The 14324-nt window shown below is 39.6% G+C and overlaps 1 protein-coding gene across 1 annotated transcript in view; it reads left to right on the plus strand.

The window, feature by feature from the left end:
• The window catches only part of Atrn (attractin), a 183912-nt gene that overhangs the window by 60148 nt on the left and 109440 nt on the right, over positions 1–14324 (plus strand). Inside the window, exons 6-8 of the mRNA XM_004661478.2 lie at positions 516–684; positions 10508–10598; positions 13017–13260. Of these exons, the coding sequence (XP_004661535.1) occupies positions 516–684; positions 10508–10598; positions 13017–13260 (504 nt within the window). The remainder of the gene's footprint in view (positions 1–515; positions 685–10507; positions 10599–13016; positions 13261–14324) is intronic.

Consider the following 14324-nt stretch of genomic DNA (forward strand, 5'->3'; position numbering starts at 1 on the left):
TGCACCCCCTTGTGTACAAATGCAACATTGCACACTTGTGTCACTATGTCTGGCTACGTGGGACCTGGAGATTTGAACATGCGGTCTTAGGCGTCTCAGGCCAGCACCTTAACTGCTAAGCCATCTCTCTAGCCCAATAGATAGCTTTTATTATTACTCCCAGGTCAATCATTACAATTTTTTTTAGCCTCTAAATTTTTTCGTTTGAATTGATAATTCCTTTGTCTAGCTTTCCCTTGAGTACTGCTTCAGCAAGTGTTTTATTACTGAAAAAGTCTAACCTGTATAATGGCAAGTCATAAGAAAGTATGTGGGGTTTGAATTTTATTAGAAATTATCTTTCATCAATATCTTGAGTAAATTAAAAACACAAGTTAAATAGATTTGTTGATATTTAAATGTTAAAGGAAAGACCAAGTGCTTAGGAATCTTTGTAATATGTAGATGATTAGAATTTGAAGTGCAATAAGCTTTCAAGCCTCATTTTGTGAAACTAATTTATTGTGTTTTATTAGGTCCTGGATGTTCAATTCCTGTGCCAGCAAATCAGTCTTTTTGGATTCAAGAGGAATATTCCAACTTAAAGCTCCCTAGAGCCTCTCATAAAGCTGTGGTCAATGGAAATATTATGTGGGTTGTTGGAGGATATATGTTTAATCACTCTGATTACAACATGGTTCTAGCGTAAGTGGTTTAAATATTTCTTTTTTTGCAAGAATCTTATTTTTTTTTATTTCGAGGTTTATAAAGTATAAATATGTTAAAAGAAATCAGAAATAAGCCGAAATAGCTCAGTTGGGAGAGCGTTAGACTGAAGAAATCAGAAATAATTCCTTATGATAAGAATTACTTACCTTTTTAAGATAATTTTTTGATATTTTGCTTTAGTAAGCTAAATATAAATAGGAGATTGCTTTATCTTTTCATTTAATTTTCTTTAAAAAATAATTTATTTATTTGAGGGAGAGAAAGAGGTAGATAGAGAATGAGAATGGGTGCTCCAGGGCCTCCAGCCACTGCAAATGAACGTCAGACACATGCACCATCTTGTGCATCTGACTTTACCTGGGTATTTTACTTGGGTCATTAGGCTTTGCAGGCAAATACCTTAACTGCTGAGCCATCTCTCTAGCCCCCTCTTTTAAAAAAATTTTAATACCTTTTTTTTATATTTGAGAGAGAGAGAATTGGCGTGCTGGGTCCTCAGCCACTGATATTGAACTCCAGGTGCTTGTGCTACCTAGTGGTTATGTGTGACCTTGTACTTCCCTTACCTTTGTGCATCTGGCTAATGTGGGAACTGCAGAGTTGAACATGGGTCTTTAGGCTTTGCAGGCAAGCACCTTAACTGCTAAGCCATCTCCCCAGCCCCCCCTCCTTTGGGGCGGGGTCTCACTCTAGCTCAGGCTGAACTGGAACTCACTCTGTAGTTCCAGGCTGGCCTCAAACTCTTGGCAATGCTCTTGCTTTTGCCTCCTGAGTGCTGGGATTAAAGGCATGAGCCAGCATAGCTGGCAGGTTTGTTTGTTTGAGGTAGGATCTCCCTGTACTCCAGGCTGACTTGGAATTCACTATGTAGTTTAGGCTGGCCTACTTCTGCCTCCCAAGTACTGGGTTTAAAGGTGTGTGCTACCATGCCAGGCAGGGTGTGGGGGTTGGAGAATGGGGAAACCCAGGGCCTCTTGCTGTTGCAAATGAACCCCAGATGCATGCACCCCTTTGTGCATCTGCCTTTATGTGGGTATTGGGGAATCAAACTTGGATTCTTGGGCTTTGCAGGAAAACCCCTTACTGTATGCTGAGCATCTCCCCAGCCCAACATTCTTCTTTTGTTTAAATTCATTTTTTAAAAAATTATTTATTTGATACAGATAGATAGATAGATAGATAGATAGACAGACAGACAGACAGATAAATAGATAGATAGATAGATAGATAGATAGATAGATAGATAGATAGATAGATAGATAGATGTGCCAGGGCTTCTAGCCACTGCAAACACACTCCAGTCTCATGTGCTACCATGTGCATCTGGCTTATATGGGTACTGGGAAATCAAATCTGGGTCCTTAGGTTTTGCACGCAAGCACCTTAAGTGCTAAGCCATCTCTGGCCCTTTCAATTTAGTTTTTTTTTCTTCTTCTTCTTTTTTTGGGGGGTGGGTTGGGGTTTCAAGGTAGGATCTTGATCTAGCCCAGGCTGAACTGGAATTTGCTAAATAATCTCAGGCTGCCCTTGAACTCATGGTGATCTTTCTACCTCTACCTCCCAAGGGATTAAAGGTGTGTACCACTCTGCCCAGCCTCAATTTATTTAGTTTTATTTTAAATTTATTTGAGAGAGAAAAAGGTGCAGGTAGAATTGGCACAGATTCTTTTTTAAATAAACAGGTATTACATATTTGTGTGTGTGTGCTTGCATGTGTGTATGGGTGCACTAGGACCTCTTGCCACTGCAAATGAATGCCTGTCTGGCTTTACAGGGTGGTTGGGGAATTGAACCCTGGCAGGTGGGCTTTGCAAACAAGCACCTTTCACCATCAAGCCATTTCCACAGCCCCTTATTAACAGTTTTATATGTTAAATGGTTTCAATACATAGTTGATTAGTTGAAATTCTGCCTTTGTGTAATATTACGTCCATGTGTTCAAGATCCATTTACAGACCCTGTTCTGCTCATTTTGAAGGGGGAATATACATTACCCTATTCATATTAGCCATGGAGATAGCCTTTCAGAAGAAACTAATGAATATTTTACTAATATTACTTGTTACTGTGACCAGATACTTAACAAGAAGCAATTAGAAGAAAAGCTTTATTTTGGATTACAAGTCCAGAACATAGTCCATAAAGGCATGTGTGGTGGTATGATTCAGGTATCCCCCATTCTGAATACTAGGTTTTCAGCTGATGGCAATTAGAAATTAAAGCCTCCTGGAGGCAGTTTATTGTTGGGAGTGGGCTTATAGGTGTTATAACTAGTTTCTCCTTGCCAGTGTTTGGCACTATCCTGTTGCTATTGTCCACCTTATGTTGGCCAGGGGGTGATGTCTCCACTCTGCTCATGCCGTGGTTTTTCCTTGCCATCATGGAGCTACCTACCCCCCAAGCCTGTAAGCCAAAATAAACCTCTTTTTTTTTTCCCCCACAAGCTGCTCTTGGTTGGGTGATTTCTACTGGCAGTGTGAATCTGACTGCAACAGCATGCCATTAGCAAGTCATGGTTAGATGGTCACATTGCATTCAGTCAGGAAGCAGAGAATAAACAGGAAGTGGGGATAAGCTATAAAACCTCAACCCTCTCCCCTTCTAATGAAGAACTTCCTGCAAGGCTCCGCCTCCTAGTGGTTCCATAACCTTTCCCAACAGCGCCACCAACTGGGGACCAAGAGTTCAAACACATGAACTTACAGAGAAGATATTTTACATTCAAACTATATCACTTACTCATGCTAATTTTTTGGCTGGAAAAATGAAGATTATAAAGGAGCTACATCTGTTTTATTTTCTCAATTTTATGTTTTATAATTTTGTACATACTCAACCCCAAGTACATTCTTTAAATTTATTTAAAATTTTTATTTATTTGTAAGCAGATTGAGAGGAGATGGAGAGAAAATGGGTGTGCCAGGGTCTCTAGCCACTGCAGACAAACTCCAGAAGTGTGCACCCCCTTGTGCATCTGGCTTACATAGGTACTGAGGAATTGAACCTGAATCCTTTGGCTTCGCAGGCAAGTGCCTTAACTGCTAAGCCATCTCTCCAGCACCCCTCCCCTTATACTCTTTTTTTAAAAATATTTTATTTTGATTTATCCATTCATTTATTTGTTTGTTTTTGATTTTTCTTTTTTCTTTTTTGGTTTTTCGAGGTAGGGTCTCACTCTAGCCCAGGCTGACCTGGAATTTACTATGGAGTCTCAGGGTGGCCTTGAACTCACAGCAATCCTCCTATCTCTGCCTCCCGAATGCTGGGATTAAAGGCGAGTGCTACCACGCCCGCCCCTCCCCCCTTACACTCTTTGTCCCCCTCTCACTCCTCTACCCTCTTTTGTCACAGCTAATCCTTTTTCTACTTACTGTTTTGTTTTTGGTGATCCAATGAGTTAAACTTGGGTTACTTGCAGGCACATAAACAGGTGGTTATTTACTGGGGCTTGAGCAATTTACCAGTGGCTGTAAGTACATTTTTGAAGAACATGACTCTTCCTTCTTCAGGAAACATTAACTGCCAACAGCCCCTCTGGGAGGGGTGGAGTCTCATGATCCATCCCTATCCATGATGGAATGTTAATAGGTTCAGTCGCATACAAGAAACCACAGATGCTATGGGTTCATGAATTTGATGGCCCTGTCATGTCCAGAAGACAGCATCCCACAGCACTCTCCCCCATTCTCTGGCTCTCACATTCTTACCACCCCCTTTCATGATGTTTCTTGAGTCCTGGAGGGGGATACAGATGTCCCCAGTGCTAAGCACACAATAGGCAGCTATTTCTCAGCACTTGCCAACTATGTCTCTGCATTAAACCCTGTCCACTGCAAGAAGAAACTTATGTAGTTGAGGCCAAGAGCAGCACTCATCTTTGGAAATGAGTATAAATATTTAGAAGGCAGTTTGACAACCTGCTGTTTATCTTAAGAACAATAGAACGTTCCTCCCAGGGCCTAAGATCTCTTACCCACAGACTTTTTACCAGGTTTACCATCAGAAATGAATTCCCTCCTGTGGCGCAGGCCTCAAATCCAATCAGAAAGTGTTTAGTTATCCCCATTACAGTCATGCCACAATGCACCGGTGGACACAAATTCCTTGGCAGGTGAGTGGTGGAGCACACAAGATCCACAGCTGGGCGAGACCTCATTGATGGCTTTTTTTTTCCCCCCCACCCAGTTAACTTGTTAAATTGCAGAAGAGAAACACTGCTGAGAAGGATGAAAAGTGGGAAATTTCACAAAATGGCTGCTCTGTCCTGGAATCAGGACTTTGTATTTAGGTGTGTACATTCGCATAAGACATTTAAGGTCTCCAAGGGTAGGAGACTGTAGGTATTTTATTTTAACAGAGGACACACCCAAACAGTGAGGTCTGAATATTTTCTCAGATTTCAGAAAAGCAGATAGAACACAAAGTACCAGCCCTCATGGTAAGCTAGGATGATAATCCAATCAAGTTGTCTACATGCAGTGGAAATAGAACTAAGATGTCACCCATAATTTGAGCAACAAGAAAAGTCACAGAAGCTGATACAATTTTTTTTTGTTTTTTAGAGAAAAGAGGAAAAATGACAATCTAACAAGAGTCCATCATATTAAAAAAAAAAAAAACTTCGGGGAGATTACTTCTTTGTTCTGTAGATCAACTTAATGAGAATTAAATTCAACAAAAAGTTGTAAGATAAGAAGATGGTAATGTGATTAAATAGGAGATAATAGACCTAAAGAAATAAATTAGCTTGAGCAGAGTCTAGAAACTGAATGATAGATTGATCTCAATTCCAAAAAGTACAGAGGAAAAGATTACAATTTAGAGAAAGGTAAAAATATGTGAAAATCTACCAGTGTATATTTGCAAAATTCTTCCCAAAGAACCTAACAAATAGAGTAAGTGGTTTAATGTAGCACAAGGTGTTTCAGGAAAATTTTATAGTTTTACAATGAGAAAACCTGATTTTTATCAAATTCTTGAAATTTTTTTGGTGTTTCAAGATAGGGTCTTGCTGTAGCCCAGGCTGACCTGGAATTCACTATGTAGTCTCAGGGTGGCCTTGAACTCTCAGCGATCTTCCTACCTCTGCCTCCCAAGTGCTGGGATTAAAGGCATGTGCCACCACAGCTGGATAAATGCTTGAACTTTTAACATAAAAGACAAATTACTGTTTGGGAAACCTCAGTATTTCTGTACTTCCTGCTGGCTGGGTCATGTCTATTCTCCTGGTCTTTAGGGAGGTGAGATGTTGTCATTGAGTTGCCAGGCCACCGTGGAGGGTAGAGCATGTACCCTGTGGCATAATGGTCATTAGGTTGCCAGCCATCATGGAGAAGCTTTTTAGGGAGAGGACTTTAGTTTTATGGAAGACACCTGTTTCTGAATTCCTGAGGTTTCTTTGCCTTTATAGTTGTCCAGGTCTTAGAACTGATTGCTTAATATTCTGAAAGGGAGTTCATTTGATCCTTGAAATTTATATTTCATTAATATTTGTTCTTGTCTTATACATATTTTTTATTTTAAAAACTTTTGTTTATTATTACTTATTTGAGAGCAACAGAAAGAAAGAGGGAGGGAGGAAGGGAGGAGGAGATAGATAGATAGATAGATAGATAGATAGATAGATAGATAGATAGATAGATAGATAGAAAATGAATGAGAATGAGCACATCAGAGCCTCCAGCCACTGCAAACAAACTCCAGATGTATGCACCACCTTGTGTATCTGGCTTACATGGGTATTGGGGAATCGAGCCTCGAACTGGGGTCCTTAGGCTTCACAGGTAAGCGCTTAACCACTAAGCTATATCTCCAGTCCCTTGTCTTATATTTGTGTTGTAGTCAGGCTCACATTGCTGGTAGAAATCACCCAACCAAGAGCAGCTTGTGGGATAAAGAGGCTTACTTTGGCTTATGGGCTTGAGGAGAACCTCCACAATGGCAGGGGAAAATGAAGGCATGAACAGAGGGTGTACAGCACCCCGTGGCCCACATAAGGTGGGCAACAGGAACCGGAGAGTGTGCCAAACACTGGCAAGGGGAAACGGCTGTAACACCCATAAGCCCACCCTCAATAATACACCACCTCCAGGAGGCGTAATTCCCAAATCTCCATCAGCTGGGAACCTAACAGCCAGAACACCTAAGTTCATGGCAGACACAATCAAACCACCACAATTTGTTTCCCTGTGTTGTAGGGGAGGGGGGAGAGCCAGCTTGTTGTACAAGTATCTTTTGGGCATTCACCTTAACTAGAATCTGGAGAACTACCAGCACCCAACTGTCTGGCAAACTTTAGGGATGACAGATTGAGGAGAAAAATCCATTAAAATACAGGTTGAAAACCCCCAAGCCAAATGAAAGAAATATGGATGTGAACATTGTACTTCCTCTGTTTCTGTCCCCTCTCTCAACCTTAGATATATAAGGTAATAGATGTGTGGTTGAAAACTTTGCAAGTGTTCAGGAAACACGAACCATTGCTAGAGTGCTACGATACTTTCAATACAGTTTTTTCCATGTCATTGGATAAAGACATATCTAGTGTACTATATGAATTTAAACAATACTTTTCAGCAGTTTTTTCCATGTCATTGGATACAGACACATCTAGCGTACTATATGAATTAAAGAGGCTGATCCATTGTTTAAAAAGATTGTACCTCAATACGGCATTTTTCATATCCATAAATTGGTTGAATTGTAAATGGGAGTGATTGAAAATTCCTCAGAGAAATCAAGGTGGCTTTTCATAGAACTTTCAAGTGAGTAGCACCTGCAAGGCCACAAATAATTTATCTAGCCAAGATGTTGTGCTAATATGCAAGTGTCTTCAATATGGGAGAATTCTGGAAAAGAGTGCAGATGAAAGCTACCTTTAAACATATCACTTGAACTACACATGGTGATATATACCTATAATCCCAGCACTTAGAAGGCTAAGGTAGGTGGATCACAAATTCAAGGTCAAACCTGGAGTATATAGTAAGTCTTTCAAAAACAAAAAAAGTCACAGCAAAATCCATCCTGTCAGGAATTGAAGAACTAAATTTGTGGTAGAAAAGAACTGATGAAGTTGTTTTAGTTTAAACATAGATTCAAAGCTGGGCATGGTGGTACATATCTTTAATCTAAGCACTTGGGAGGCAGAGGTAGGAGGAGTGCCTTGACTTTGAGGCCAGCCTGAGGCTACATAGTGAATCCCAGGTCAGCCTGGGCTAGAGGGAGGCCCTACCTTGAAACACCCCCCCCCCCCCACACACTCCAGATTCAGTTGTAAATTACTATAGAATTACAGTTATGGAATGGATTGTGAATTTTGTGAACATGGTCAGCATAGAAACTACATAGTAAAAAACAGAAGATATAGGATTGGAAATGTGTTAATGGTTTCAACTTTGAAAGCAGAAAGCTAGTAATTAAACTGTAAAATCTTGAAGCATCATTGAGTAATTTTAGTTAATTAGGTAAAATAATTTAATAAAGCTAATAAACACACATGTGCACAAAGTGGCACACACATCTGGAGTTCAGTTACTATGGCTGGAGGCCCTGGTGTGCCAATTCTCTTTCTCTCACTCTTGCTCTTGCAGTCATTTAAAAAAAAAAAAGAATCCCAATTTATTTGCTTCCCAGATGAGACATGAAACATTGCTAATGCAAATGTAGACTATTAGATGGTCTTCCAACATCACAGAGATAACCAGGATCCTGATGTCCCTGCTAGTTCATTGCAGACATTTCTTTATTCGTTAAATATATATCTAAAAGTGTGGTATCACTAATAACTTAAAAATCCATGTATGTGTCTGTCTCTCTGTATCTGTGTGTCCATCATCTATCTTCTACCATGTGGATCTGGATATCAAACCCAGGTCCTTGCACATGCTAGGCATCCTCTACTACTGAGCTATATCTTCAGATACTATTTTTAGTTTTTTATAAAAGCATATTTTAGGGCTGGAAAGATGGCTCAGTGGTTAAAGATCCTTGCTTGCAAAGCCTGATAGCCCAGGTTCAATTTTCTGATATGCACATTAAAGCCAGATTGTGAAGTGGCACATACATCTGGAGTACATTTGCAGTGACAAGAAGCCCTGGTGTGCCCATTCTCTCCCCCTCTACTTATAATTAAATAATAAATAAAAATATTAAAAGCAATATTCTGCATCTTGCTTCTTACTGTATTGAGATTTATGTTGAGATCTTTCCCAAGTATTTGTTTTTTATTCTGTATAATTATTTGATTACTTGTACAAGCTATAATTTATAAATTGATGAACATTTGTTTCCCAAGAAAACTTTATTTTTGTGGTAAGTGGGGGGGGGGGGGGGATTGAGACAGGGTTTTACAATGTAGTGCAGGTTGGCCTGGTATTCAAAACAGACTTCTAACCTGAATGCTATGATAGCAGGTGTAATCTACAATGCTCAATGATAAAACTATTCTATTATGTATATAGTAGTGTTTTATTTATTTATTTATTTTTGGTTGTATGTATAGTATGTGTGATGTGCTTGTGTGATATATGCATGTGTGGGTGCATACACAAATGTCCTATGTGTTCGTATGTGCAGAGGCCAGAGGAAAACATTAGGTGTTTATGTGTTGCTTTTTATCTTCTTGAGACAGGGTGTCTCACTGAACCTAGAGTAGCTGTTTTTTAGTCAGACTGGCTGATAAGCGAGCCCCAGAGATCCTCCTGTCTTTGTCCCCTTCACCTCTTGGGGTTACAGGCATGTATGACTTTATATGTGGGTATTGAGGATTGAACTGAGGTCCTCATGCCTATGTAACAAGGATTCTTCCCTATGGAGCCATCTCCCTAGACGCATATAATAAATAATAATTGTCATAATTTTTAAAACTTAGATTTTTCTGGGTAAACTTACAGAAAAGAAATACTTAACAAGGAAAAAATAAAATTGGTTTCCTCCTGATACACCTTTTCTATTCTAAAGAAATGAATACTTGTTTTTGGTTATTTAAGGTAGGGTCTTGCTTTAGCCCAGGCAACCTGGAATTCACGATTTAGTCTCAGGATCTCCTTGAACTTATAGCACTCCTCTTATCTATGCCTTCTGAGTGCTGGGATTAAAGGCGTGCGCCACCATGTTGGCAGAAAGAGAGAATGGGTGTACCAGGGCCTGTAGCCACTGCAAGCAAGCTCCGGTTGCATGTGCCATTTTGTGCATATGGTTTTTTATGGGTCCTGGGGAGTCGACTCAGGTTGTCAGGCTTTGCAAGCAAATGCTTTAGATGCTGAGCCATCTCTCCAGCCTTTATTTATTTTTTTGTTTTGTTTTGTTTTTTCAGTTTTTTGAGGTAATATCTTGTTCTAATCCAGGCTTATCTGGAATTCTATTTTTTTAGAGGGAGGGGGCCAGGTTTCAGCAAGGTAGGCTTCACTATGGCCCAGGCTGACCTGGAATTCACTGTGTTATGTCAGGGTGGCCTGGAACTCATGGTGATCCTTCCACCTCTCCTAAGTGTTGGGATTAAAGGTACAACTTCTTCTTTTTTTGAGGAAGGGTCTCACTCTGGCTCAGGCTGACCTGAGATTTACTACATAGTCTCAAACTGGCCTTGAACTTCACAGTGATCCTCCTACCTCTGATGGCCTGGAATTCTTACTGCAGGGCTGTGTAGTCCATCTCTCCTTTCTGGGTTTTCACTTGCCCAGTGGCCCTGGTGTCCATGGTATACTTAATGAGAGTCTCCAGCCTGTATTATATCCGAAGAATATACAATGTTCTGTTTTGCCACTTGGATGAAAATAGGATCTGTTTGTTTTTGTAGGTATGACCTGGTTTCTAGAGAATGGCTTCCACTAAACCATTCTGTGAACAATGTGGTTGTTAGATATGGTCATTCTTTGGCATTATATAAGGTAAGATATATCCTGTGCCAGGCATGAAATTCAGCTCTCTGGTATATTGTGTGTTGTGTTATTCAGTGTTGGGTTTAAAATTTTTTTGTTGTTGTTGTTACAAAAGTGTTTTTGAGGTAGGCACTCACTATAACCAAGGCCAGCCCAGAACTTACTCTGTGTCCCCAGGTTGACCTTGAACTTGTGATCCTCCCACCCCAGACTCCTGAGTGCTGGGATTAAAGGTGTATGCCACCACACCAGGCTGAAAAAAAAAAAAAAAAACTTAGACAATTTTTATACATGTATGTAATATATTTTGATCATATCCCCTTTCATTTCCTTCTTGTGTACCCCTTCCCCATCTCCTTCTTCTTTCCGTCTTCCTTCTTCTTCTCAGCTAGTCCCTCTTCTATTTTCTTTGCCTTTTTATTTAGCCTTGTTTGTGTGACTCACTGAGATTAATTCAGTTTGCTTGCATGAGCATGGGGGTGGAGGATTATTTATGAGAGCACATGCAACATACTTATGTCTGTGCCACTGAAGAAAATGTCTCCCACTCTCCCAGATCCATTAACTGGCAATAGTCCTCAGAGAGGGATGGGGCTCATGCCCTACTGCACTATCCCATTATGAAATGTTAATGGGCTTAATATTGTGTGGTACAGTGTTCGCTTTCTATTTGTTGGAATGCAAATATATAATTGGCTAAGTTGTAAATGAAAATTGAAGTTGTACCATTGAATTTTTTTTTCTCATTTATGGGGGGGGGGAGAAAATTGGCACATCAGGGCCTTCAGCCACTGGAAACAAACTCCAGATGCATATACCACCACATGTATCTGGCTTATGTGGCTACTGGGGAATCAAACTTAGGTTTTTAGGCTTTGTAGGCAAGTGTCTTAACCACTAAACCATTTCTCTAGCTGAAGTTGTATTTTTTTAAACCCATATTTTATAGGATTCAAATTGGTTACAAATTGTTTAAGGGGTTGGGGGATGGCTGGGAGGTTAAATGTGCTTGCTTGCAAAACCTGCAGGTTCAGGCTTGATTCCCCATTACTCCTGTAAAGCTAGACCAAACGAGGTACATATATCTGGAGTGTATTTGCAGCAAAAAGCCTTCATGCACACCATTATGTGCATGTACACACATACACACAAATAAAGAAATATAATATTTTTAAAATGATTTAAAATGTAGATTAAATAGTATAGGTTAGGGCCAGGGGAGAGGCTCAGTGGTTAAAGGTACTTGCTTGCAAAACCTGCTGGCCCAGGTTCAATTCCCTAGACTTGAGTGGTGCATGTGTCAAGTTCATTTGTAGTGGAGACACTGGCATGCTCAAACACACATGCATGCATGTGTGTGCAAATAAATTTTTTAAAAGTTTTTTTAAAGTATAGATTAGGGGGCTGCAGAAATGGCTGCAGAAGTGGTTAAGGCACTTGTTTGCAATGCCTAGTGCCCCAGGTTTGATTCCTCAGTACCTGCATAAAGCCAAATGCACAAAGTGGTGCATGCACCTGGAGTTTGTTTGCCATGGCTATAGACTCTGGCACACCCATTCATTCATTCATTCATTCATTCATTCATTCATTCTCTCTCTGTTCTTGCAAATAAATAAAATAATTTTTAAAAAGTATAGATTAGTACCTGGGTGTGGTGGCACATGCCTTTAATCCCAGCATTTGGGTGGCAGAGTTAGGAAGATTACTGTGAGTTTGGGGCCACCCTAAGACTACACAGTGAATTCCAGGTCAGCCTTACTAGAGTGAACCCCTACTTCAAAACCAACATAAAGTATAGATTAGGGCTGAGGAAATAGCTATGTTGGCAAAGTGCTTGCCGTGCAAGCATGAGGATCCACATTTGATCCCCAGAACCCATGAAAATGCTGGGTGTGGTGACATGTGTCCATATTCCCAACACTGTGCAGGTGGAGGCAAGAACATTCTTGAGGCCCTCTGGCTAGTAAACCTATCCTAATTACTGAGCTCTGGAAATAGGAGGTAGATGGCATTTCCTTGGTTTTCCTTTGGCCTACACATACGTGAGCACACATATATACACATCAATTGAAAAGTATAAATTAGCTTTTAAGCCCATTAACAAGTTTAGGCAAGAGCAGCCAACATGTAATGTGATTAAATAATCATTTATTTTTATACATATGTGGTAGTGAAGCAGCTGTTTTTCCAAGTCATTTTACTCTGTCATACATCTTATGAGGAACTCCAAGAAAAGTGATGTTTTAGAACTACAGAATGTGATTTATCTTATTTCATTTTGTTCTTTTTTCTAATAATTCACTGAAAGGTACATTTTACTAATATTTCTTTGGCTAAGAATAATATTGATGTTTTGAATGATTATTTTCTGTTCTCAGATTTGAACCTTTAATAGTTCTTAAAATCCTGTTTACATCTTTCCCCTAGGATAAAATCTACATGTATGGAGGAAAAATTGATTCAACAGGGAATGTGACCAATGAGTTGAGAGTATTTCATATTCATAATGAATCATGGGTGTTGTTAATCCCTAAAGCAAAAGAGCAGTATGCAGTGGTTGGGCACTCAGCACACATTGTTACTCTCAAAACTGGCAGAGTGGTCATGCTGGTCATCTTTGGGCATTGCCCACTCTATGGATATATAAGCAGTGTGCAGGAATATGACTTGGGTATGTATGTATTTTTTCCAGTGGGCACATTTAAATAACAGATTTCAAACTTCTACCCTTTATTATGACAGTTTAAACCAGATTCAAACTAATCTTGATATAGTGCTTTATCTTGAAGTACCATTAGTGTCAATCTATTACTGCTGAATTTCAGGTTATTGATGCCCCTGTATAACATATATTTGCTATTATCAATTCCTAAGGAGCCAAAGATGGCACTATATGTTTTGGTCTTTAAAATCAATAAAATAGTTTGAAACAACATGTACTGTGATTAAAAAAAAAACAATTTTAGACAGTCTTTTAGAGATTGATTAAAAAGAATGTGTCCTTATATACATTCTTTCCTATGATTAACTTTCATTATGTCAGTATAGGAGTATTATCTGTAATTTACATTTTGAGAAAGTAGTGTATGAAGTATATCTGAGAGTATTTGACAGAATCATAGAGAAATGTTTCATAGAAATCTGATTTTTTTTTTTTTTTTGAGGTAGTGTCTCTCTGGTCCAGGCTGACCTAGAATTAACTATATAGTCTCAGGGTGGCCTTGAACTCATGGAGATCCACCTACCTCTGCCTCCCGAGTGCTGGTATTAAAGGTGTGCGCCACCATGCCTGGCAGAAATCTGAACCTTTTACATTTCAGGAAACTCTTTTCTTAGATGGCATATTTGTAAATCAGAAAATTTAACAGATTTGAGTTTGGCCACAGGCTTTGTTACAAGTTTTAGATGTTTTTAAAAGTTTCTTTTATTATTTTACTTTTTTGCAGTGGTAGTAGGGATTGAAACCAGACCCTTGCTCATTCATGATAGGCTCTCTGCCTCTCCCACTGAACTATATGCCGAGATTTTTTGTTGTTGTTATTTTTCGAGGTAGGGTTTCACTCTAGTCCAGGCTGACCTGGAATTCACTATGTAGTCTCAGAGTGGCCTCGAACTCATTTTGACCCTCCTACCTCTGCCTCTCAAGTACTGGGATTAAAGGCGTGTATCACCATGCCTGGCTTTTTTTTAAGACAGCATTTCACTAAGTTGCCTAGGCTATAATTGAACTTTGGT

The sequence above is a fragment of the Jaculus jaculus genome, chromosome 8 (assembly GCF_020740685.1).
Source record: "Jaculus jaculus isolate mJacJac1 chromosome 8, mJacJac1.mat.Y.cur, whole genome shotgun sequence".
NCBI classification, from domain to species: Eukaryota; Metazoa; Chordata; class Mammalia; order Rodentia; family Dipodidae; genus Jaculus; species Jaculus jaculus.